This window comes from Bos indicus x Bos taurus, chromosome 10, assembly GCF_003369695.1.
Source record: "Bos indicus x Bos taurus breed Angus x Brahman F1 hybrid chromosome 10, Bos_hybrid_MaternalHap_v2.0, whole genome shotgun sequence".
Taxonomy (NCBI): domain Eukaryota; kingdom Metazoa; phylum Chordata; class Mammalia; order Artiodactyla; family Bovidae; genus Bos; species Bos indicus x Bos taurus.
This window is the reverse complement of record NC_040085.1, coordinates 69083485-69110602: the sequence shown is the minus strand read 5'-3', so window position 1 is coordinate 69110602 and position 27118 is coordinate 69083485. Positions and strand designations below refer to the sequence as shown.

At 38.6% G+C, this 27118-nt stretch overlaps 1 protein-coding gene across 1 annotated transcript in view; it reads left to right on the top strand.

Annotated features, from left to right (window-relative positions):
* Window positions 1-27118, top strand: part of KCNH5 (potassium voltage-gated channel subfamily H member 5) — a 393607-nt gene that overhangs the window by 17479 nt on the left and 349010 nt on the right. Inside the window, exon 2 of the mRNA XM_027554270.1 lies at window positions 14467-14590. Within this exon, the coding sequence (XP_027410071.1) occupies window positions 14467-14590 (124 nt within the window). The remainder of the gene's footprint in view (window positions 1-14466; window positions 14591-27118) is intronic.

Sequence of the window (27118 nt, the reverse complement as noted above, 5' to 3'; positions counted from 1 at the left end):
CCCAAAGTCCCACCTCCTAAATACCATCACATGAGGAGTAAGGTTTCAACGTATCAGTTTTGGGAGAAGGCATACATTCATTCCATAATAATCAGGATTGTGATGGTCACTCAGAATTATGGGCAATTTCTTTAATGGCTTTGTGTTTTCAAAACTTCTGAGGTGGTCTTGCTTTCAAGATTTGCAACTATCTCCTTTGCAAAAGATGTTATCCTTCAGTAACCAGATTGCTTTTCCCTGCCATGTTTTAAAGCCAAAGGGAATTAAAATTTCCTGGAAGCAATTTTAATTACTCTGCTATCTTGTTCTTAATATTTGTTAATAATACCAGATTTCACATTTACTGCAATAATAATTTTCATGACTATAGGGAAATGAAGCAGTTGTGTGAATATTTCATATATACATACTGAATTTCAACAAACAGATCAGTTTCCAAAAGAAGCTCCTGGACTATTTATTTAATACTTAGTAATTTCCATTTAATTTAGCTTTTAAAATAAAAAAAAGTCTGTCTTTATCTTTCTTTCCCACTTTCTCCTAATATTTTATTTTGTAGTTTAGCTCTTAGTATAATTTTATAGGTTTTGGTTTGCAGGGTCAACATTTAAATTTTTATTTTTCCTAGGGTATTTGTTTATACACACACACAGAGCACTTACACAGAAAGCTCTCTCTGCGTATATAATACAGTTGTAAAAGAATCTTGTACACAATAAACAATACTAGTTTATAGGTAATTTTTACTCCAGTGGTTAGCTTATAAAGATTTTGCTCATATTATTCTAATCTCCATAAACTACCCAGAGTGGTAGGCATTGTTATAAGGAAACCAATAACCTAACTAAAATTCCCCAGGTTTTTCACAGTAGTTCCCTTGGTTGTATTGAGACAATCCAAGTGTTGGCAGAAAATTTGTGGAAAGGGCTTCTAGTGATAATTAAAAAAAACAATTTTTTAAATTGGAGTATAGTTGCTTTACAATGTTGTGTTAATTTCTGCTGTACAGGAAAGTGAATCAGCTATATGTATGCACACATCCTCTTTTTTAGATTTCCTTCCTATTTAGGTCACCACAGAGCTTTGAGTAGTTTGGTGATAATTTGTAATGAAAATTTACTAGTTGATGACTTGTTATATGAAGGACCTAGCACTGTGGTTAATTTTCTCAGTTCAGTTGCTCAGTCGTGTCTGACTTTTTGCAACCCCATGAATCACAGCATGCCAGGCCTCCCTGTCCATCACCAACTCCTGGAGTCTACCCAAACCCATGTCCATTGAGTCGGTGATGCCATCCAACTATCTCATCCTCTGTCACCCCCTTCTCCTCCTGCCCTCAATCTTTCCCAGCATCAGGGTCTTTTCAAATGAGTCAGTTCTTCACATCAGGTGGCATTGGAGTATTGGAGTTTCAGCTTCAACATCAGACCTTCCAATGAACACCCAGGACTGATCTTTAGGATGGACTGGTTGGATCTCCTTGCAGTCCAAGTGACTCTGAAGAGTCTTCTCCAACACCACAGTTCAAAAGCATCGATTCTTTAGCGCTCAGCTTTCTCTATAGTCCAACTCTCACATCCATACATGACCACTGGAAAAACTATAGCCTTGACTAGATGGACCTTTGTTGACAAATTAGTGTGTCTGCTTTTTAATATGCTGTCTAGGTTGGTCATAACTTTCCTTCCAAGGAGTAAGCGTCTTTTAATTTCATGGCTGCATATACCATCTGCAGTGATTTTGGAGCCCAGAAAAATAAAGTCTGACACTGTTTCCACTGTTTCCCCATCTAGTTCCCATGAAGTGATGGGACCAAATGCCAGGATCTTAGTTTTCTGAATGTTGAGTTTTAAGCCAACTTTTTCACTTTCTTCTTTCACTTTCATCAAGAGTCTCTTTAGTTCTTCTTCACTTTCTGCCATAAGGGTGGTGTCATCTGCATATCTGAGCTTATTGATATTTCTTCTGGCAATCTTGATTCCAGCTTGTGCTTCCTCCAGCCCAGCGTTTCTCATGATGTACTCTGCATATACGTTAAATAAGCAGGGTGATAATATACAGCCTTGACGTACTCCTTTTCCGATTTGGAACCAGTCTGTTGTTCCATGTCCAGTTCTAACTGTTGCTTCCTGACCTGCATACAGGTTTCTCAAGAGGCAGGTCAGGTGGTCCTGTATTCCCATCTCTTTCAGAATTTTCCACAGTTTATTGTGATCCACACAGTCAAAGGCTTTGGCATAGTCAATTCTCAGTTAGGCTTTATAAAATATTCAGAAATGGTAGAAGCAGTTCTTATGTTTGCCTTCCTAAACTCAGAGCACATATTGCTAGCATGTCATCATTAAGACCTTGAGGTAAGAGCTGGTGAGCACACAGTTTAGTTACTTTGCTCTCTGTTGGTCTAAATTAATGGAATCAAACTCCAAGCATAAAGATGAATGGAGAGCATATTTCTTTGACTGTTTTTTTTAAACTTTAAACTCAGTACAAGCAAATATTCTAGTATGTACCTAGCAAATATCTGGATTGTCCATATTCTATATTAATTGTTAAAATTAAGTATAATTATTTTAAAAATAAGATTGAAGTCAGGCAATATTTCAACAACTCACTTTTTAAAAAGGTTCATTTTTAATTGGAGGATAATTACTTTACAATATTGTGTTGGCTTCTGCCATACAACAACGTGAATCAGCCATAAGTATACATATGGTCTCTCCTTCTTGAAGCCCCCTGTACCCCATCCCACCGCTCTAGGTTATCACAGAGTACTGCTTTGAGCTCCCTGTGTTATACATCAGCTTTCCATTAGCTGTCATTTTACATATGATAATGTATATTTTTCAGTGCTACTCTCTTGGTTCATCCCACCCTCTCCTTCCCCCATGGTGTCCAAAGTCTGTTCTCTATGTCTGCATCTCTATTCTTGCCCTACAAATAGGTACATCAGTACCGTTTTTCTAGATTCCATAAATGTGCATCAATATATGATATTTTAAGAAGTTGTGGTACATATATGTATAGTGGAATATTACTCAGCCATAAAAAGGAATGTATTTGAGTCAGTTCTAGTGAGGTAGATGAACCCAAAGCCTGTTAAACAGAGTGAAACAGCTTGCTTTTGATTCCAACTTCTGTATTCTTTTCCCCAAACCACTCTGCCTTCAAGCTAATATAAGAATTAGTCTTCCTTGGTGTGAATTGTTTTAAGACTTACCTTTCATTCCTAGTCATATTTCCCATAGAAAAGGTTTGAATTTGCAAATATCTCAGTCGAGAGTTGGGATTTAAGGAGCTTTGTGATTCCTGCTTCTTCGTGAGTCTCTCACTCATCGCTGGGTGGAGTTACATGTGATGTATGGTCCAAGACCTGGCACAGAGCAAGGGCTCTACTCCTGGCTTCTTTTGTTATTAATTTTGTTATACAGTAATACTAGGTTAGCAGTGAAATAACATATCAACAGCAAGTGGATCATGACAGCTGGGCCCTGCTGAGCCAGAGTCTTCATTTCCCATGTGGGACTGTTGAAAGTGGTATGTTGGGGCAGGCTAATATTTTTAATAACTGACTTAACTAGGGACAGTAAGAAATTCTGTTCTAAATCTTAAAAAATGTCTTGAAAACAAGTCTATTTATGAGAGAGGCTGACGTGCAAGACCTTTGGGGATAGTTTGAAGCAGGTTTTTAAAACCATAAGATATGACTCTTCACAGGGCATAGATCGATTTAATGGGTCTTGACTGGCGCACTAAAAGATTGAAACAGAACAGAAATGGAGTACATCTTGTACAGAAAGCATTTTCTGAGAAATATTTTCAGTTGTGTATACACGTGTGCATGTGTGTAAACACTGAATCACTATGTAAAATTTATTTCTTACTATGAGCTTTAATTAAACAAAATTGAAAAACACTGATTTGGATAGTTTCTGGGGAAAGAAAGCCCTTTACTGTGTATGGTCCTTCTGTTTTAGAACTGTGGAATTCCCTTTCCTGGGATACTGGGCAATTCCTCTAATCAAAAAAGTAATTACTGTATTGGGGCTTTGTATGCACAGTAGGCATAAAATGTATAATTCTGAGGACTATATCATCCATATGAAAAGACAAAAATTACCATAGATGAAAGCATACAGGAGGTATTTAGGAAGGTACTTCACACTAAATTTAATGATATTAATTGTATAAAGAGATCCCTGTAAGAATCTATGAATGTATCTTTTTATTGATATAGTCAGGGCTTCCCAGGTGGAGCAGTGGTAAAGAATTTGCCTGCAGTGCAGGAGATACAGGCTCAATCCCTGGGTCAGGAAGTTTCCCTGGAGAAGGACATGGCAACCCACTCTAGTATTCTTGCCTGGGAAATCCCATAGACAGAGGAACCTGGTGGGTTACCATCCACAGGGTTGCAAAAGCATTAGACACAATCTAGCAACTAAAACAACAACAAAAACATTGATATAGTCACTCAATTAGCAAGCATATATTATATGCCAGGCACTGTATTAGGTATTGGAGGGTCAAATAGGACCTTACAGCTCACCAGGAAGGTATGTGTTAATCATGTCATGACACAGATGGGTATAAAATTGCAACCTCGATAAGGGCTGTGATGGAGAGGTACATTGTGTCTAAAATTATTAGGGATGACCTGGTCCAAAGGTCAGGGAAAGGTTCACTAGGGTCATGACAATTGAGTTAAGGTCTAAATAAATGTTGATTTCAACTAGATACAGAGGGAAATGAATGATGTTTAGATAGAGAGAATGTCAAGTTAAAAGGTCTCCTGTGATGGAAGAGGATGAAGCTTACAAGAGAAAGGGAAAGTCACTGTGGCTATCATGCTCAGGGCAAGGGGCAGAATGCTGAGAGCTGAGGCGTGACAGACTTTGAGGTCATTATAGACCATGGATACATTGGAGGGTTCTGATAAGTTACTGATGGATGTTACAGCAGGAAGGGGACATGATCTGGTTTGAATTTTGAAAAGACCTGTTTGGCTTCGGTGTGGATAATCATTGAAAGAGTCCTCAGTGATTCTTTCATTGAGAGGGTCTGAGTAAACAGATTAGATAGATCTTGGCATGCTCTAGGGGAGAGATGATGGAAGCTTGGAATTGGAAGATGATGATGAGGATCTAGAGACATGGTGAGATTTGAAAGGGTTTTAGGAGATAGAATTAATAGGATTTGGTAATACATTAGATATAAGCGTAATCAGAAGGATCTTGAAAGATGGCTCCCAGATTTCTGGCTACATAATTGCATTGTTGTTGTTGTGCAGTTGCTGAGTCATATCTGACTCTTTGCGACCCCATGGACTGCAGCATGCCAGGCTTCCCTGTTTGACCAACCCCACGGAATCTCCTCAAACTAATGTCCACTGAGTTGGTAATGCCATCCAACCATCTCATCCTCTGTCACCCCCTTTTCCTCCTGCCCTCAATCTTTCCCAGCACTAGGGTCTTTTCCAATGAGTCGGCTCTTCACATCAGGTGGCCAAAGTATTGGAGATTCATAATTGCATAATTCCTCTAAAACAGGGAACACTGGGAGAATATCTGACCTGGGGGAATGACAGGTCATATACATGTTACTGAGGTACATTTAAGCTATCTAAGAGGAGAGGTCAACCTGGGTATAAAGATCTAGAGTTTATAGAAGAGGTCTGGTCTGGTGATATAATACAGTTATAAGTTACTGAATCTATGGAGATAGGTGAAAGCATAAGAGAAGTGGACATGAAGGAACTTGAATATATACTCACTGGATAAAGAATGTTGAGCCTGCAAAGAAGAGGAGGAGTATACAGAGAATCAGGGAAATTTTTTTTTTTTTTTTTTATGAAAGCTAAGGATTGAGACATTTTTAAGGAGGGAGTGGTTACCAGTGCTTCTGAATTAAGTGAAAAGAGCAAAAAATGTCCTTTGGATTCAAGTGACATGAGAAGTAATGAAAGGTTGTTGTTGAACGAAAAGACGCCGGGATTCTTGGCCCCCAGAGGAGAAGAATTCAATCTGGGGCCAGAGACGAGGCTTGATTGCTCAGAGCTTTTGTGTAATAAAGTTTTATTAAAGTATAAAGGAGATAAAGAAAGCTGACATAGGCATCAGAAGCGGGCAGAAAGAGTACCCTCCTGCTAGTCTTCAGCTGGATGTTATATAGTCACTGCTGCTGCTGCTGCTGCTAAGTCGCTTCAGTTGTGTCCGACTCTGTGCGACCCCATAGACGGCCTCCCATCAGGCTCCCCCATCCCTGGGATTCTCCAGGCAAGAACACCGGAGTGGGTTGCCATTTCCTTCTCCAATGCATGAAAGTGAAAAGTGAAAGTGAAGTTGCTCAGTCGTGTCCGACTCTTAGCGACCTCATGGACTGCAGCCTACCAGGCTCCCCGTCCATGGGATTTTCCAGGCAAGAGTGCTGGAGTGGGGGTGCCATTGCCTTCTCCTATATAGTCACTAGCAGTCTGTTAATGAAAGAAAGGAATGTCTTAAAACTCAGAATGGCACCAGGCCCCTCACCCATAAGATGCATTTTGGGATAATCTTGGCACCACATGGTTCATCCTGGGCCATAAATTGATTAACTTGAATCTTGTAGAAGGACAGATTACTATACAAATAATTTCGTTTACACAGATTCAGTTTAGTTCAGTTGCTCAGTTGTGTCTGACTTTTTGCGACCCCATGAATCACAGCACGCCAGGACTCCCTGTCCATCACCAACTCCCAGAGTTCACTCAGACTCATGTCCATCAAGTCAGTGATGCCATCCAGCCATCTCATCCTCTGTCGTCCCCTTCTCCTCCTGCCCCCAATCCCTCCCAGCATCAGAGTCTTTTCCAATGAGTCAACTCTTGCATGAGGTGGCCAAAGTACTGGAGTTTCAGCTTTAGCATCATTTCTTCCAAAGAAATCCCAGGGCTGATCTCCTTCAGAATGGACTGGTTGGATCTCCTTGCAGTCCAAGGGACTCTCAAGAGTCTTCTCCAACACTACAGTTCAAAAGCATCAATTCTTTGGCGCTCAGCTTTCTTCACAGTCCAACTCTCACATCCATACATGACCACTGGAAAAACCATAGCCTTGACTAGATGGACCTTTGTTGGCAAAGTAATGTCTCTGCTTTTGAATATGCTATCTAGGTTGGTCATAACTTTTTTTCCAAGGAGTAAGTGTCTTTTAATTTCATGGCTGCAGTCACCATCTGCAGTGATTTTTGAGCCCCCCAAAATAAAGTCTGACACTGTTTCCACTGTTTCCCCATCTATTTGCCATGAAGTGATGGGACCAGATGCCATGATCTTCGTTTTCTGAATGTTGAGCTTTAAACCAACTTTTTCACTCTCCACTTTCACTTTCATCAGGAGATTACATAGATTAGGGGAACAATATCTGAGTATAACATACTGTTTTGTCAAGTAGGTTCTGAGCCATGAGGCAGAACCGACTTGAAGACAGAGTTTGGGGTAAATGCATAGCACATTAGCATAGCTTAAGACAAATATTTCCATAAGAAAAATGCATTGGTTATCTCAAGGTTTGAGAATAGTTAACTTCAGGTGAAACCAGGTGTCATTATAGCAACACAGTATTTTAAGAGAAACCTCCTTTTAAATTTGTATAGAGAAGGAAAAAAATATTGCTAGTTTGTTTCCTCCTGCCCCTTAAGAGAGATAAAAATTTCTGACACTTGCAGACTATTTCCTCCGTTTGGCCTTGCTACCTGTTACCCTCTCAGTAATTGGTGACCTAGGCTGTCTTTGAGTGGTGAGGACATAGCCAGATAGAAGTGAGTTGAGTGAACAGGAGCTGAGAAGAAAGAGCCCGTGAGAACAGACAACTTTTATGGAAAGTTTGTCCTGTGAAGGTTTGGGCACATATACTGATAGCCAGAAAATGTGGGTTGACTGGTAACCACTAACTGTGCCATAGAGAATGGATAGTTGAACTGGTTTTTAAACATTTTGATAGGCAAAGGGATAGAGAAAAAGTATTTCATGTGGACAGAGGGCATCGTGGATGATTATCTTTTGGTGACATAATGAGGAAAACTGACATAAAGTATGGTCTTTAGGAGTAATGAGAAATATGTTTGTACAGGCAGAGAGGCTGAAGCTTATTTCAGAGGACTTTGTAAGTCTGGAATAGGACCCAACGATATAAGCAGTTGTGAGATTTGATATGAATGAAGAGTAGTAGGAAGGAGGCAGGGTTTGAGGGAGGACAAATGAATGTTAGTTTGAAAATCATCCTGAACGTCAGGATGAGTTGAGACAGGGAGACCTTGTATAACAAGCTGTATGCACTGCCACAGCTAACCTAGTCATGAAGTGGGGAGCATGTGAATTAGGATAAACTGTCTAGGACTGGCCTGGGCTAAAAGGGGAAAGAGGTTAATTTTAGGTGATCGTATTACAAGTCTTTATAATTGATGCTATATATAAATGAAAATATTATATATTTGTAGAAGAATTTATATTTTATGAAGCATGTATATAGAAATAAGCTTATTTTAGTCTCTAATCACTGTATGTATCAGAGAAAGGTAGTATTACCATTCTTACAGCTGCTGCTGCTGCTGCTAAGTCACTTCAGTCGTGTCTGACTCTGTGCGACCCCATAGACGGCAGCCCACCGGGCTCCCCCATCCCTGGGATTCTCCAGGCAAGAGCACTGGAGTGGGTTGCCATTTCCTTCTCCAATGCATCAAAGTGAAAAGTGAAAGTGAAGTCGATCTGCTAGAGGACAGCTTACATGACGCTGGTGCCTAAAACGTGTGATCCTCTGGCCCTTTGTGCTCCTTGTGTTTTCTTTGAACTTTGAGGTCTACTTTATTTGAAGTGAAAGATACAGATCTTGGGTTCAGTTCAATTAGTTTTGACAAATGTATGTATATACCTCAATTATTTATATCTCTATAAAGAGAAAACGACCTTCTCCATAACGTTCTTTTTGCATCTTTCCTGTCAGTCCCTCTTCCATCTGCCTCCCTCAGGAATCATTGCTCTGATCCCTATCACCATATATTAACCTGACAATATTTAAACTTCATTTGAATGAAATCATAGTTTCTGACTTCTTTTAGTCATCATAATGTTTTTCGGATGAATTTGCAGTGTTCCAATCTATCAGTATGGAGAAGGAGGGAAAACACATGTGTATGTCACTTCAGTTGTGTCCAACTCTTTGCAACCCCATGGACCATTGCTGGCCAGGTTCCTTTGTCCATGGGATCCTCCAGGCAGGAGTACTGGAGTGGCTTGCCATGCTGTCCTCCAGGGGATCTTCTTGACCCAGGGATCAAACCCATGTTTCTTATGTCTCCTGCATTGGCAGGCAGGTTCTTTACCACTAGCTCCACATAATGTTTTTCAGATTAATTTTTATTGTTGCAATCTACCAGTAATTTCATCATGAGAAACGCTGGGCTGGATGAAGCACAGGCTGGAATCAAGATTGCAGGGAGAAATCTCAGATATGCAAATGACATCACACTTATGGCAGAAAGTGAAGAGGAACTAAAGAGCCTCTTGATGAAGTGAAAGAGGAGAGTGAAAAAGTTGGCTTAAAGCTCAACATTCAGAAAACTAAGATCATGGCATCTGGTCCCACCACTTCATGGCAAATAGATGGGGAAACAGTGGGAACAGTGGCTGACTTTATTTTTCTGGGCTCCAAAATCACTGCAGATGGTAATTGCAGCCATGAAATTAAAGACACTTAACTCCTTGGAAGGAAAGTTATGACCAACCTAGACAGCATATTAAAAAGCAGAGACATTACTTTGTCAACAAAGGTCTGTCTAGACAAGGCTATGGTTCTTCCAGTGGTCATGTATGGATGTGAGAGTTGGACTATAAAGGAAGCTGAGTGCTGAAGAATTGATGCTTTTGAACTGTGGTGTTGGAGAAGACTCTTGAGAGTCGCTTGGACTGCAAGGAGAGCCAACCAGTCCATCCTAAAGGAGATCAGTCCTGGGTGTTCATTGGAAGGACTGATGGTTGAAGCTGAAACTCCAATATTTTGGCCACCTGATGCGAAGAGCTGACTCATTTGAAAACACCCTGATGCTGGGAAAGATTGAGGGCAGGCAGAGAAGGGGATGACAGAGGGTGAGATGGTTGGATGGCATCACTGACTCAATGGACATGAGTTTGGGTGGATTCCATGAGTTGTTGATGGACAGGGAGGCCTGGCGTGCTGCAGTCTTTGGGGTTACAAAGAGTCGGACATGACTGAGTGACTAAAGTGAAGCATGATCAGTAATTCATTCCATTGTACAGCTGGGTAGTGTCTTGTAGGAATATACCACCATTTTTAATCCATTCTTTTGTTGATGGACATTTGCATTGTTTTCAATTTTTGGCTATTATGAATAAATCTGATGTGAACAATTTTCAAGTCTTTTTATTAACATATATTTTCATTTCACTTGAGTAAATCCTTCATAGTTGAATATTTAACTTTACTTGAAACTGTTTTCCAAAGTGATCATACGATTTTATATTCTCATTAGCATTTTATAAAGAATTTCAGTTTTTCCACATTTTTGTCAACATTTTGTATCATTAGCCTTTATAACCACTCTAGTGGTTGAGCAGAGATATATCATTGTGTTTTTAGTTTGTATTCCCCTAATGCATGATGATGGTGAACATCTTATTCTTGTGCTATTGTCCATTGTATGTCTTCTCCTGTGAAATGTCTGTTCAAGTCATTTGCTCATTTTGTTAATTGGGTCATTTGCCCTCTGGTAGGATTTTTAGGACCTGTTTTGGATACAATTTGTCTTGGTATCAGCATGTGAATATTTTCTCTCAATATGTGGATTTCCTTTTCATTTACTTGACAGTATCCTTGAATGAGCAGTTGATTTTAATTTTGATAATGTCTAATTTATTTATTCTGGTAGCTCAATAGTAAAGAATCTGCCTGCAATGTAGGAGATGTGGGTTTAACCCTTGGGTTGGGGAGATACTCTGGAGAAGAAAATGGTAACCCATTCCAGTATTCTTGCTTGGGAAATCCCATGCAGAGAAGAGGCTGGTGGGCTTCAGTCCATGGGATCACAAAAGAGTTGGGCATGACTTAGCCACTAAAAACAATAATTTATTTATCAGCACTTTATTTTATGGTGATTAAGAGTCTTGAGCTTCCTAGGTTGCGCAAGTGGTAAAGAATCTGCTTGCCAATGCAGAAGACTCAAGAGACACAGGTTTGATCCCTGGATTGGGAAGATCCCCTGGTATTCTTGCTCCAGTATTTTTACCAGGAAAATTCCATGGACAGAGGGACCTGGGGTTGCAAACAGTTGGATGTGATGGAGTGTGCACATTCACACACACACAGACACACACGCACCCCCTGAAAGAGTCTTAGAAATTTCTGTCTCCTCAAGTTGCAAAGATCTCCTATGTTTTCTTTTTAGTTTTCACTCTTGTATTTGGGTCTATGACCTGTTTTAAATTACTTTTCTGTGTGTGGCATGAGGTAGGGGTCATGTTTCAATTTTGCTTTTGTGGATAGCCAGTTGTTTTAGCATAGTTCATTGAAGTTGTTTTTATTAATGAAATTGCCTTAGCATCTGCTAAAAATCAGTTGACCGTATACATATGTATCTCTGAACTCTTTAATCTGTTTCGTCAATCTATTTGTCCTCACTCCAATTTCATACTATATTAATTACCATAGCTGTATAGTTCTACAACTTGGTTCTTCTTTTTCAGAATTTATTTTGGGTTTTTTTTTGTAATTTGCATTTTCATATTTTATAATTATTTTGTCAGTTACTTCAGAAAAGCCTGTTGGTAATTTAATTGGAACTGTTTACATCTGTAGACTAATTTGAAGAGAATTGAAGTCTTAAAATATCTAGTCTTTCAGTTCTTTCACATGGCAGTCCATTTGTTGAAGCCATTTGAGAGCAGCCTTTTTTAGTTTTAACTCTAGAGGTCTTGCATGTATCTTATTAAATTTATTTCTTAGTACTTTATATTTTTTGATATCATTCTAAGTAAAATTGCTTTTCATTTTACAATTTAAGGTTAGTTAATGGAAATAAAATATACTTTTATATTGACTTTATATCTGGTAACCTTGCTAAATTCACTTAATAATTTTAGATATTATTTTGAATATACCTTAGGATTTTCTATGTAAACAGTCATATCATCTGCAAATAGATAAAATTTGCATTTATCTTTTTCACATTTATATCTCTGGTATTTTTTATTTTTCTTTCTTTTCTTTTTATTTCATTATTTGTAAATCCAATAAAATATTGAGTATATATCATTGACTTTTTCCTAATTTTGGGGGAAAAATGTTCAATATTTTAGCTTTAAAAATGATGTTAGCTATGGATTTTTTAGTAGGTCTCCTCTATCAGTTTGAAGAAGTTTTCTTTTATTCTTAGTTTGTTCAGATATTTTAATCATGAATAAGTATGAATTTTGTCAAATGCTTTTTTCTGCATTTATTGAAATATAATCATATGGCTTTTTTCTTTTATTTGGTTGATGGATTACCTTGGTTGATTTTATAATGATACATCAAATTATGTTCATGAGATAAACCCCACTTGGTTATGATCTATTTTCTTTTTATGTACTGCTAGATTCTACTTGCCATTATTTTCTTCTGGATTTTTACAAATACATTCATAACATCTATTGGTCAGTAATTCTTTCTTTAATAGTTCATTTTTCTTTGAATGTTTTTTATTTCACTCATTAACATTCCAATGTTTATTTTCTCCTATTTAATTTTGGTTTAATAGCTATTACTTTTCTAGTTTTTTTCCATGTAAAAGTTTAGATCATTGATTTTAAACTTTTCATTAAAAATAAAGTTTTAAAAGGAGAAATTTCTCCCTAAGCACTGCTTTAAATATATACCACAAACTTATTATCATCCAATTAAAAATATCTTCTATATTTCTTTTAATTCTACTTTGACCCAGTGGTTTAGAAATGAATTGGATAACATCCAAATGCTTTAGATTTTTCTAGATAATTAAAAGATGACTTTTGATTAAATTAATTTGAGGTCAGAAAATATGTCAGTTCAGTTGCTCAGTCGTATCTGACTCTTTGAGACCCCATGGAATGTAGAATGCCAAATTTCCCTATCATCAAACTTCCAGAGCTTGTTCAAACTCATGTCCAATGAGTCAGTGATGCCATACAACCATCTTATCCTCTGTTGTTTCCTTTTCTCCTGCTTTCAGTCTTTCCCAGAATCAGGGTCTTTTCTAATGAATCAGTTCTTCACATCAGGTGGCCAGTGTATTGGAGCTTCAGCTTCAGCATCAGTCCTTCCAATGAATACTCAGGACTGATTTCCTTTAGGATTGACTGGTTTGATCTCCTTGTAGCATGTGGTTGAAAATAATGTCTTTGAATAATTTTATTTTAAAAAGAGCTTTAAAAATTTAAAGTTAGACTTCTGTAAATCAAGGAAATCAGTCCTGAATATTCATTGGAAGGACTGATGCTGAAGCTAAAACTCCAATACTTTGGCCACCTGATGCGAAGGACTGACTCCTTGGAAAAGACCCTGATGCTGAGAAAGATTGAAGGCAGGAGGAGAAGGAGACAACAGAGGATGAGATGGGTGGATGGCATCACCAACTCAATGGACATGAGTTTGAGTAAACTCCGGGAGCTGGGGATGGACAGGGAGTCCTGGCATGCTGCAGTCCATGGGGTCGCAAAGAGTTGGACACGACTGAGCAACTGAACTGAACTGAACTGAACTGAAATCAAGGAAAGGAAAGGAAAGGTTAGTCATTCAGTCATGTCTGATTCTTTGCAACCCCATGGACTGTGGCCCTCCAGGCTCCTCTGTTCATGGGATTCTCCAGGCAAGAATACTGGAGTGGATAGCCATTCCCTTCTCCAGGGGATCTTCCCGACCCAGGGATCGAACCCTGATCTCCCACATTGCAGTCAGATTCCTTACTATCTGAGCCACCAGGCAAGCCCTTCTGTAAATAAAACTGATGTACAAAGAATTTGTCCCATCATGTTAAAATTACATTACTACACTTTTTGGAGGAGTTATCCAAAGTTGCCTCTGCTTCTAAGTTTAATATTGTCAATTTGTGAAGAAGTGACTGTAACCTTAGTCTTAATAAACTGTTTTTAGCTTTAAACTGTGATTGTTATAGTCATTAACATTTAATATTAACCATACTTTATTTTCATAGCATAGTATTTACTTGAATGCAAGAGTATTGTAAACTAACTTCTTTTCAATGGAGTTTTTAGTTCATATGCAAATCTCGTACTTGTTGCAGATCTCACTTGCTGGTCATGCTATGCTAATAATAATTTCAAGGATATGTTTTATTATTTGTGCTTTAAAAACCACAGTTACATTTTTTTTATGAATTTGTGTTTTTAATTACTTGTACATGGTTAAATGATGCTAAAAAACTTCTCTTTTCTTTTTTCTTCTTTAGAATCGAGTTTCTTACTGGGAAATGCCCAGATTGTGGATTGGCCTGTAGTTTATAGTAATGACGGTTTTTGCAAACTCTCTGGGTATCATCGAGCTGACGTCATGCAGAAGAGTAGCACTTGCAGGTAGGTAAAAGAACAGCTCAGAAATGTTTTCTAAAGTTTAACTAAATGTTGAAGGTGATTAAAAGACTTAAATTTAGACTCACTGTGATATCATGATTTGTGATAAGAAATACATATTTGGTCTTCCACCCAGTTCCTGGCACAGAGCTCCTCAATTCTTGGCTTTTCTTGTGATATGTTAATGAGGTAACTTTTGGAAAGCCCTTAGCTAACCTAAGGATGGGGTTGACTGCTAGAGAAATCAACCATGTGATTAGAAGCACAACTTTTCCCCAGTCTCCTGGAGAGGGGCTGGAGGTTGAATCAGTACCAGTGGCAATGATTTAATCAGTTATGACTGTGTAAATGAAACTTCCATAAAAACTCAGAGGACAGGTTCAGAGACCTTCCAGTTGGGGCAACATGTAGAAGAGCTGAGAGTAGCATATCTGGTAAGGGCATGGAATTCCCCTACCTTGCCTCTACATCTGTTCCATGTGTCTGTTTCTGAGTTATGTCCTTTTATGATAAACCAGAAGTCTGGTAAGTAAAATGTTTCTTTGAGCTCTGTGAGTTGCTCTAGCAAATTATTCAAACCAAAGGAAGAGGTCTTGGGAACCTCTGATTTATAACTGGTGCTGAAGTCTAAGGTTGGTATTATGGGAACCAATCTGGATTAGGTGGATCAAAAGCACAGCCAGCACCTAGGCTTGTGCTGATGCCTGAAGTCAGCGGGAGGGCAGTCATGTGGGACAGAACCCTCAATGTTCAACCTGCAGAATCTGATGCTGCCTCTGGATAGATAGTTGGAATTGGAATTCCAATTCCCCTCTCCCCCAGATTGGAATTGAGAACCTATTGACTCACATAAAACCTACAGGGCAAAAATTATATTAGAATATTAAGGAGATTAAATTGTCAGTAGAAATATATAGTTTAAGAGGCACTGGTGAGAGCTTTTGCTAAGAGAAGTATTTTTGCATAGCTGTGAATGTATCAATTCATTCAATAAATATTTTTTAATCACCCTCTGTGGGCCATGAACTATTCTATGTGCCAAGTGATCAGTGTTGTTGTTGTTCAGTTGCTCAGTCATGTCTGACTCTTTGCGACCCCATGGACTACAGCATGCCAGGCTTCCCTGTCCTTCACCATCTCCTGGAGCTTGCCCAAACTCATGTCCATCGAGTCGGTGATGTCATTCAACCATCTCTTCCTCTGTCATCCCCTTCTCCTCCTGCCTTCAATCTTTCCCAGCATCAGGGTCTTTTCTAATGGATCAGTTCTTTGCATTAGATGGCCAAAGTATTAGAGCTTCAGCATTAGTCCTTCCAATGAATATGCAGGGTTGATTTCTTTTAGGATTGACTGGTTTGATTTCCTTGCAGTCTAAGGCATTCCAAAGAGTCCAACACCACAGGACTGGAGAAACAGACTTAGGGAGGGCACAAACAAAACCTTGTGCTCACCAGGACCTACAAGAGACTGAACCAGACATGCCTGTGAGTGTCCAGGAGTTTCTGGCAGAGGTGTGGGTCAACAGTGGCATGCTGCAGGCCAGGGGCACTGAATACAACAGTCCTGGGAGCTGTGGCTTGATGGCATAGATCCTTTTGAAGGAGGTCGCCTTACCACCGTTGTGATTGTTCAGTCATGTCTTACTCTTTGTGACTCCATGGACTATACAGTCCATGGAATTCTCCAGGCCAGAATACTGGAGTGGGTAGCCTTTCTCTTCTGCAGGGGATCTTCCCAACCCAGAGACTGAACCCAGGTCTTCTGCATTGCAGGCAGATTCTTTACCAGCTAAGCCACAAGGGAAGCCCATTACTGCCATTAACCCTAGCCTTAGGCCAAACTACAGGGAGGGAACACAGCCCTGCCTATCAGCAGAAAATTGGATTAAAGATTTACCGAGCATGGCCCTGCCCACCAGAGCAAGAGCCAGGTTTACTCACAGCTGGAACCTCCCAATCAGGAAACTTCCACAAGCCTCTTATCCTCATTCATCAGAGAGCAGACAGAACAAAACCACCATCACAGAAAACTAACCAAAACTGATCACGTGGATCACAGCCTTGTCTAACTCAATGAAACTATGAACCATGCCATGTAGGGCCATGCAAAATGGATGGGTCATGGTGGACAGTTCTGACAAAATGTGGTCCACTGGAGAAGGGAATGGCAAACCACTTCAGCATTCTTGCCTTGAGAACCCCATGAACTGTATGAAAAGGCAAAAATTTAAAGTGATCATTGGAGCAGCCTATATCAGAGACCCACTGATATCATCAGTGATGATATCACTGATATCATCAGTGGATCTCATCCAGAACTTTTGGAGTTGCTAAAACTGTCTTCAACATACAGTCAGCAACTATCAACCAAGTAGGACATGGTTTTAAACATTTAAAACGATCAAAAGTTCTTTCATCTTGAATAAATCACACATACTTTTGTCATGTTGGTATGTTGTACCACTGCTATTTTGTTTGACTTATATAAAACAGAATCTGGCATTTATATTATTTATAACAATGCTTTTAAAATATTCCATATCTGTGAGCTTAAAGAGAGTATTACCAAAAAAGATCATAAAAAAGAAAAGGAAGCTGTATGTAAGGAACCAATTTAGAACTAAAAACTTTTCACAATATTTCAGTAAGACCAGATGGGATGTTTTTTCCTTGAGTTAATTTTTCTTTAACGCTCCCACTTAACTAAGTACCAAAAATCATGTTATTTTAGAACCGCAAGGTATATGAATTATTTTCTATTCCATATTCTTTATTTTTCAGAAGAAAAAAACTTGAGGTAGAGTTAGGTTAAGGGATTTGCCCAGGAAAACAGTGGTTGATTTTTTTCTACCTATTTTTTCTTTCTTTTTTTCCTACCCATTTATGCTGCAAAACATTATATGCATGTACAAATATATATATTCGACATCTTCATGAAGGGTAGGGATTTCATATGGAGTCTAAACCTGACTATTTATGGAAATCACTTAGAGAGGTTTAGCAAAACAGATTCTCAGACCTCACCTTAAGCCTATTGAATCAGGATCACCCCAGGTGGGTAGGTGGGAGCAGGAATCAGTACTTTTAACCAGCAGCTCAGATGGTTCTGATGCTTAGTGAGCTTTAAGAAATTCTCTGTTCAAACATCCTCTTCTTCCACTTATCCTCTTCCAGTTATCCTCATTTTCTCTCTATTAAAGTCATTCTCACATTCAGCCTTCACTTCCAGGCGTGAAATTGGTAAGTGGGAGCAATGGAAAACGGTGGCCCCTCTTTGAGAGACTCCCTTTGTCAGCACTGTTGTCTCTTGTGCCTTTTATCTGTGGGGTGGATATATTAGCTCTTGGCCTAGCTCTCTCATTGAGGTGTGTGTTCTAAGTTCTGGGAGGCTAAGGTTTGTATGGACCATTTCTGCTCCCTTATGTCTCAGCAGGGTTTAGATTAAATGTTATTATATAGTTTTGAAATCACTGAATTCTAGTTAAATATGGACACAAATAATTTCATAGTGAGGGTAACCTTGTAAACAAATCAAAGAGTTTTACTGATTTTAATAATGACAAATTTTAGAAACTACACATCAGTGGGTATTTGTCTTTCCCAATCCTTCTCTCATTAGACCAGGGGAATAGAGTAAAAAATTAAATATATTCCTTAGTTTGTTCCAATATTATCATTGTGATTACTCCAGACAAAGTCTCTATTTTATTTGTTTTATTTTATTTCTTTTCTCCTTCATTCCATCCTCCTTCATCTTCCATAGTTATTCATTTTAGTGTATTTATTTTATGTCTTTCTAACAATTCCATTTGTAAAATAAATATGTGTATTCTTGTAATGATGTTGCTTTATGTGCATTTGTTTTTAAGGCCTGCCTAATTTATACTGTGCAGTAAAATATGCAATTTCTTGCTCTTTTTATTCACCATTATGTTCTTGAGATTTTTTTGTTGCTACATCATAATCTGTTTCATCATGTCTGATCATTTTATAGTGTTCTCATAGCCTTCATTTTCGTTATCCACTTTACTAGTCTTGAATGCCAACTTCTGCCACTTTGCTATTCCAACAACTTGGAGGTAAACATCCTTATAGCCATCTTCTTGTGGCCCCATGTGAGAAGTTGTCTGTCACTATGCCCAGAAATAAGATTGCTGTACAGAATATATGGAGAATATATGCATAAATTGTAAATTAACTGCTGTCAGATTGCTGTCCAGAATGGCCCTCTGTTTTCACTCTCATCTGCCATGAGGGAAGGTTATAGAGTTCCCTGGTGGCTCAGACGGTACAGCATCTGCCTACAGTGCGGGAGACCCGGGTTCAATCCCTGGGTCGGGAAGATCTCCTGGAGAAGGAAGTGGCAATCCACTCCAGTATTCTTGCCTGGAAAATCCCATGGACGGAGGAACCTGGTAGGCTACAGTCCATGGGGTCGCAAAGAGTCAGACATGACTGAACGACTTCACTTTCACATCCTTGTACTTTATAATAGCAGCTAAATTTCTATTAAAAAATCTGATGTGTGCCATGTACTGTCTCATTTTTCATTTCAGCTCATTTAGCTCATTTCAGCTAAAGTTTCAAAAACTATTTTTTATTAAATTTCTGGATTCCTAGGAATTTCAAATGTTCATTTTATTATTTAATAATTGCATTTCCAAGCTTTTGGACTATTGCTGTATACTGAAGGACATAAAACACATTGTGTGTTAGAAAGAGATTGTATGTAGGTTTTGGGGGAATGGCATTTAAAAACGTCTGATCTTATCTCAGGACCCTTATAAAGTCCTGACATTAGAGACATACTGTCATAGTTCAGGTAAAAAGCACTTTAGCATTCTACTTTTGATTAATCTGAGCCTTTTAAAGGCCTGTTCTGCTTTTTTAAAAATTATTTTTATTTATTTTTACTTTTTAAGATAGAAGGGTGGGAAGACCAATCATATTGGTAGGGAGGATAGGAGTAGACAGATGCATTCGAATACAATTCCCCCCCACCCCCAAGCTATCAGATTAGACAATAAAGCAGAGATGTTACATGACACTTTATTTTCACAAGTAGTTTTATTAACACAGGGTTACCTCAGTCAACAAGAGAATATTCCACATGATAGATATCAGTCGGTCCCTTTCCATTTGGCTAAGGGCTCTGCTTCACACTGAGGCAAGTACTGGAGGGCAGAGTGCCTCAGTGATCAGGTCACACTCCAAACATTAGAGGTGTCTGATGCCAAGTCCTAGCTTCCCTTAATTACATGTCATGGATTTAGCTTTTATGACTCGATCTAAATCCTTTTAAGCTCATATAAATTAATGGGCTGTGAAACCTTTTATGATCCATTGTAGAAAGTATGTAATGCTTTGATTTATTATGAAATTACTTCTTTCAGATTTTGAAAGCTGTTCCTATTTATTTCTAAATCCTTCTCCTTACTCTCACTTAGGCTTCTTTTTGATCCTTTGACTATAGATTTCAGCCCATCCTGTGATTAACTTTCATGATGATTTTACTTTTGTGGCTGAGTCTGAGGTGGAGACCACATATTTTTAAGTCAATCTGTGTGGTTTCTGTGATGAAGCATTTGCTAGGTTGTGAATGACAGCCTGTACATAATATTATCCTTTACTTGTGGGGACTGAATGTATATGGGCTTAGTCCAAGAACATTGTTAACCCTTAGCAGATATTTTAAAGTTAGTTTCTACAGTACAGTGAAGTGAATCAGTTCCTGCATTGCAGTGGATTCTTTACCAGGGCTACCAGGGAAGCCCTTATGTATACATATATCCCTTCTTTTGTGGATTTCCTTCTCATTTAGGTCAGCACAGAACACTGAGTAGAGTTCCCTGAGCTCTACAGTAAGTTCACATTGTTGGCCATTAGCAGGTTAAGATAGATGGGCAGTATTTATGATTAGCTTATATATTTTCTCAGTGTGCACTTTCCTTTCTCCCATGGAAGTCTGTCAACATGGTAGCCATCCTTCCTGTCTGGGATCATAATGAGGCTCGTTTGTGAGATTATGATGGCAGAACAAGGGATCCAAAAATAAGTAAATCTTGCTATAAAGCAGAGCCACTGGTCCCCAGAAGTTTCCAGGGTAGGATGTACGTGAAAGATACACTGCCAAATGCTCAGGCAAGCTGGATATGGCCCAAGCTAGCCTTCAGGAAATCTCCCTTACTCCCGAGATCAGAACTTCCCACAAGTTAGTTGTGTGGCAAGATAAGTGGCCAGAGTATCCAGCAGCAGGCTGTGGATGAATTTATACCTCAATGTCATGGGCTCGCAAAGAAAGAAGACACACAAAATGATGTGTGTATCTCTTTCAGACACAGTGACTCTGCCCAGTAGCAGGAATGAACCAGCTCTTGTCCTCAAATTGTAAAGGATCAAGGGAGTAGGGTTGGGGCTGGAAGGGCCTTCTTCTAACCACACCCATGAGAAGCATTCCAGTAATAATTCAGTGATTGTATAGTACATTATAATTTATAACTTCATGTACATTATCCTTTTTAATTCTCACTGTCTGAGTTATATTAACATTATCATCCCTGGTGGCTCAGAAGGTAAAGAATCTGCTTGCAGGCAAGGAGATCCCAGTTTGATTCCTGGATAGGGAAGATCCCCTGGAGAAGGGAATGGCTACCCACTCCAGGGTTCTTGCCTGGCAAATTCCATGGAAAGGGGAATCTGGTAGGCTACAGTCCATGGGGTCACAAAGAGTTGGACATGTCTGAGCAATTAACATTTTCACTTTTCAAGGATGAAAGAACTAAGAGTCAGAGAAGTTAAACAACTTGGCCATGGATTATACAGTTTATAAATGGTCCTCTAAGTGCAGTGGTCCTCTGTTATATCATGGCTGCTCCATATTATAGCAGGGATAGATGGCTTCTGTGCACCTAATTTTATTTTCTGTCCAATAGGACAACAGTGCAGTTGTGGAAGTCATTTATCATTACTGAAGGGGAGTTTTGTGATCCAGTACAGTAATTTGAAGTTCTATAGTTTTTTAGTATTCCCTTTATATATTCCTGGAGGATAGTCAATAAGATACATAAAAGCTGTATAAAATTATTTTATAGATATGTGGTTTATAAAGTCTGAAAATTATCATTTCTAAATCTTGTTTCCATTCAAATACCATTAACCATTCAAAGACTGCATTGAGCTTCAGTCATCTGGAGTCAGGTTGCAGGAAACCTCAGTAAAGAAACTTAGCATTTACATATAAGGAAAGCTGAGCAAGTAAGCAAATGTGCCACACCCATAGTACCCATAGTATATGGAGAAGCTCTGGTTTAGTCATTTTGGTTTAGACAGTGCTGGGTGGAAATACTTTCAAAATTTGAATTACTTTCCAGAACACTTGCCTTGAAAGAATGGATAATACATTTCAGACATTCTTTTGGGCCCTTTTGAAATACCTTGTACTATTTAACTGCTGTATTTTACTACTAAAATATGTGTTCTGTCACTGGAAATACATAGTTTAATAAGCTTAAAAATATGACTGAAACAATATAAGATATAAAATATTATTTTTGAAAAATTATTCAGAGTATAATAATCTGGCATTTTTTTTCTTAAAATGCCCCTATTTTTCTTAGAACAGGCTATTTTAGCATTGGGAGAGCTAAAGGAATGGGTTATAGAATTTTTAGAGTTTGAGAAACTGCTTGTTTTCACTTTCTCTTTAGAATTTTAGCTGAATCAAACTTGTGTTGTATTCCTTCTTAAGTGTTACTGTTACATCAGTTTCCAAGACAGTTTCTTTGATTCTTTTATTTAGTTGTAATTTATCTTTAATCCTATTAGAGTTAATTTTTCACCAATTTTGTTCTTGTTCCTTGTTATATTTTAGGTGATTTCTTTTTCATGTTTTTTTTTGTTGGCCAATTGTGAATATTGTGTTTTGGTTTACTAAACCATCAGTTCGGTACAGTTCAGTCGCTCAGTTGTGTCTGACTCTTTGCAACCTCATGAATCGCAGCACGCCAGGCCTCCCTGTCCATCACCAACTCCCAGAGTTCACTCAAACTCACATCCAGTGAGTCAGTGATGCCATCCAGCCATCTCATCCTCTGTCGTCCCCTTCTCCTCCCGCCCCCAATCCCTCCCAGCATCAGAGTCTTTTCCAATGAGACAACTCATCGCATGAGGTGGCCAAAGTACTGGAGTTTCAGCTTTAGCATCATTCCTTCCAAAGAACACCCAGGGCTGATCTCCTTTAGAATGGACTCGTTGAATTTCCTTGCAGTCCAAGGGACTCTAAAGAGTCTTCTCCAACACCGCAGTTCAAAAGCATCAATTCTTAGGCATTCAGCTTTCTTCAAAGTCTAACTCTCACATCCATACACGACCACTGGGAAAACCATAGCCTTGACTAGATGGACCTTTGTTGGCAAAGTAATGTCTCTGCTTTCCAATATGCTATCTAGGTTGGTCATAACTTTCCTTCCAAGGAATAAGTGTCTTTTAATTTCATGGCTGCAATCACCATCTGTAGTGATTTTGGAGCCCCCAAAAATAAAGTCTGACACTGTTTCCACTGTTTCCCCACCTAGTTCCCATAAAGTGATGGGACCAGATGCCATGATCTTCATTTTCTGAATGTTGAGCTTTAAGCCAACTTTTTCACTCTCCTCTTTCACTTTCATCAAGAGGCTTTTCAGTTCCTCTTCACTTTCTGCCATAAGGGTGGTATCATCTGCATATCTGAGGTTATTGAAATTTCTCTCCGCAATCTTGATTCCAGCTTGTGTTTCTTCCAGCCCAGCATTTCTCATGACGTACTCTGCATATAAGTTAAATAAGCAGGGTGACAATATACAGCCTTGACATACTCCTTTTCCTATTTATTGAACCATAGACTCTGACATTTAGTAATAGGAGTAAATGCTTTTTCTTTTCTTAAAGACCACACACATTTAGTAATTACTCATATCATACTTTTTGTTTTTGTGTGTTTTAATATTTTCTCTTTAGTAGAGTCTTTAGATTAAAAATATCAGTCAATAAAAAGTTTACCTGTCTGTAAAAAAATATTAGCAGTATTAAACTAGTGTTTTGTTTTGGTGGAGGAAAGGAGGGTGACTTTGTTCACTTTAACTGAGGAATTCTAATTTACTTTTGATGCCCTCAGAGATATTCATAAAACTCACATGACAGTAAGTCAGGCTTTGACAGGAACAGTGGCTTTTCAATGCCCTCTGAGGCATCATGTGCTAGTCTGGCTGTAAGATTATGGAGTTAGAACCTGTCATCCTATTTTAAGATTTTCTTGCTTATTTTACTGTTATAATGACAATTAACTATTCCTTTTTAATAAACAATAAAAGTAATTGAAAATTCAGGATACAGATTGGAGAACATTTGGTTGATGACAACTATCAGTGGGCTTCCCTGATGGTTCAGACAGTAAAGAACCTGCCTGTAATACAGGATTTGATGCTGGGGTCCAGAAGATCCCCTGGAGAAGGCAATGGCTACCCACTCCAGTACTCTTGCCTGGAGAATTCCATGGACAGAGGAGCCTGGTGGGCTACAGTCCATGGGAGTCACAAAAAATCAGACACAACTGAACTACTACACTTTCAATTTCATCTATCAGTACTTTCTTAGTTTCTAGAATTTTAGTTGCTCAGGTTGGTGTTACCGTACGATGGGTCGTTACTCTGTAATTTTTAGTTGTGATATGGTATCATTGTTGAATCCTGCTAGTTTTCCTGGTTCTTGCTAACAAACTATGCTTTTCATGTTGTAAACTTTCTAGACTAAGATATTCAGGAGCATATTTCCTATGAAGATAAAAAACCTTAACCTTTATGCCTTTCTGTGAGTGTATGGCTTTCAAGGCTCTGTACTTAATTTTGTTTTATAAATTTAGTATTCTGCTCCTTAAAGAGGGCCTCTAGAGCTGTATAAGCTTCAGGCCCCACCACGCTTGGATTTACTGCTGGCTGTGTGGATCACAATAAACTATGGAAAATTCTGAAAGAGATGGGAATCCCAGACCACCTGATCTGCCTCATGAGAAACCTGTATGCAGGTCAGGAAGCAACAGTTAGAACTGGACATGGAACAACAGACTGGTTCCAAATAAGAAAAGGAGTACGTCAAGGCTGTATATTGTCACCCTGTTTATTTAACTTATATGCAGAGTACATCATGAGAAACGCTGGACTGGAAGAAACACAAGCTGGAATAAAGCTGGAATCAAGATTGCCGGGAGAAATATCAATAAGCTCAGATATGCAGATGACACCACCCTTATGGCAGAAAGTGAAGAGGAACTGAAAAGCCTCTTGATGAAAGTGAAAGTGGAGAGTGAAAAAGTTGGCTTAAAGCTCAACATTCAGAAAACGAAGATCATGGCATCTGGTCCCATCACTTCATGGGAACTAGATGGGGAAACAGTGGAAATAGTGTCAGACTTTATTTTTTTGGGCTCCAAAATCACTACAGATGGTGACGGCAGCCATGAAATTAAAAGACACTTACTCTTTGGAAGGAAAGTTATGACCAACCTAGATAGCATATTGGAAAGCAGAGACATTACTTTGCCGACAAAGGTCCATCTAGTCAAGGCTATGGTTTTTCCTGTGGTCATGTATGGATGTGAGAGTTGGACTGTGAGGAAGGCTGAGTGCCGAAGAATTGATGCTTTTGAACTGTGGTGTTGGAGAAGGCTCTTGAGAGTCCCTTGGACTGCAAGGAGATCCAACCAGTCCATTCTGAAGGAGATCAGCCCTGGGATTTCTTTGGAAGGAATGATGCTAAAGCTGAAACTCCAGTACTTTGGCCACCTCATGTGAAGAGTTGACTCATTGGAAAAGACTCTGATGCTGGGAGGGATTGGGGGTAGGAGGAGAAGGGAACAACAGAGGATGAGACGGCTGGATGGCATCACTGACTAGATGGACGTGAGTCTGGGTGAACTCCAGGAGTTGGTGATGGACAGGGAGGCCTGGTGTGCTGCGATTCATGGGGTCAAAAAGAGTCAGACATGACTGAGCGACTGATCTGATCTGATCTGAATAAGTTAATGTCTTAGAAATTCTAAGAAAAGCAATGACAAAGATATACTTGAGGCTTCAAAAACTGTCAAGCCACACATATTTTTCCTGGTGGAAGAAATTACCTGGACAATCATAGCAACTAGTAGAACTGGGTTTTTGAAACCAGATGCACAGCTTATGATTACAAAAGCATCAAGAATAGTTTTAGAGTCTTGTACTCCTTTGACTGAGTTCTGTTCTGTAAATGTGCAGACTTTTGGTGAAGTTCTCTTAAAAAAATAGATAATTTCAAATGTTAGGAAATGTTTGTGAGATGTGGGAGTTTACACTTTGATCTCTGTTTTTATGTTCCTCTAGCTATAGTAATAGCATATGTCCCCTTCAATTTCTCTTCTTTATTTTCCTTCCGTTAGGTCTACTTGTATGTATTTCAAAAAAATCCTCATAAGTAACGAGAATGCCAATTCAGTACTGCGTATAATACTGAATCTTCACTTTTCATTGTAGTATGGGAATGTGAAAAAAACTGTACAAGCTGAAAGCATGTAGTGTGACCTTAATACTCAATGAAAAAGTATGATTGTTCCATGACCTTTAACAATGTGTGTCAAAGCATTAAAAAAAAAAATCTCTTTCTGTTGGTTTTAAGTGCAGGGAAATGAAAATAATAGTAACACTAATATTTATTTAGTACATTATTTAATGATCTATAACATTAGAAACATTGAGATTAAAGTGTTTCATTTCTTTGCAAAAACCTATCAAATCATTTGAACAATTCTTGCATTCTTGTAATATATTTTATGATATGAAGAGAGCATTTTTTTCTACCTCTTAGCAAATAGTATACTTCTTTTAAGTTTGAATCCTTTTCAACTTTATCTTTTTACTTTCAGTACTGTGAATTACTTCCTAGTACTCCTTTAATGTGAAGTTTTTTTTTTTTTAATGGTATTACATCCTCTGGGAAACTTTGGTCTTTTTTACAGCAATCCTTTTCCTGATTTATGTTGATGGGTTTGTCCTCACTAGGTTCCTCTGGCTGCATATTTCAAGTCTCTCAAGTACAGCAATGTCAACATCCCCTCATTCTTTTAGAAGAAATAACTTCTTTTATGTTTAATTTGAATTTCACCTCCACCATGATCACTTTACATTCCTTTGGTGGCCTTTACTCTTTGATGGTGAATTCCTGCTTTTATTTATGCATTTTTGTGAAATGTCCCATGAGTGTGCCACTGAGAGACAAGGAGGCAACACACCTGCACACTTTGCTGTCTGTGCATGAGCTGAGTGGTGGATGCACTGTAATTCTGACAGGCTTTAAAACAAGTAGTGAAACTGATCACTGATTGTTATGGGTACTTGTTATTTACTCGTGACTTGTAGACTGATGATCTAGCAGCAAAGTTTATACTTTATGGTATCAATCATAGTTAATATACTATGAAAACCAAAATTTGGGAAACTGGTATTATTTAACAAAAGGATTGTTTAAGTAGCTA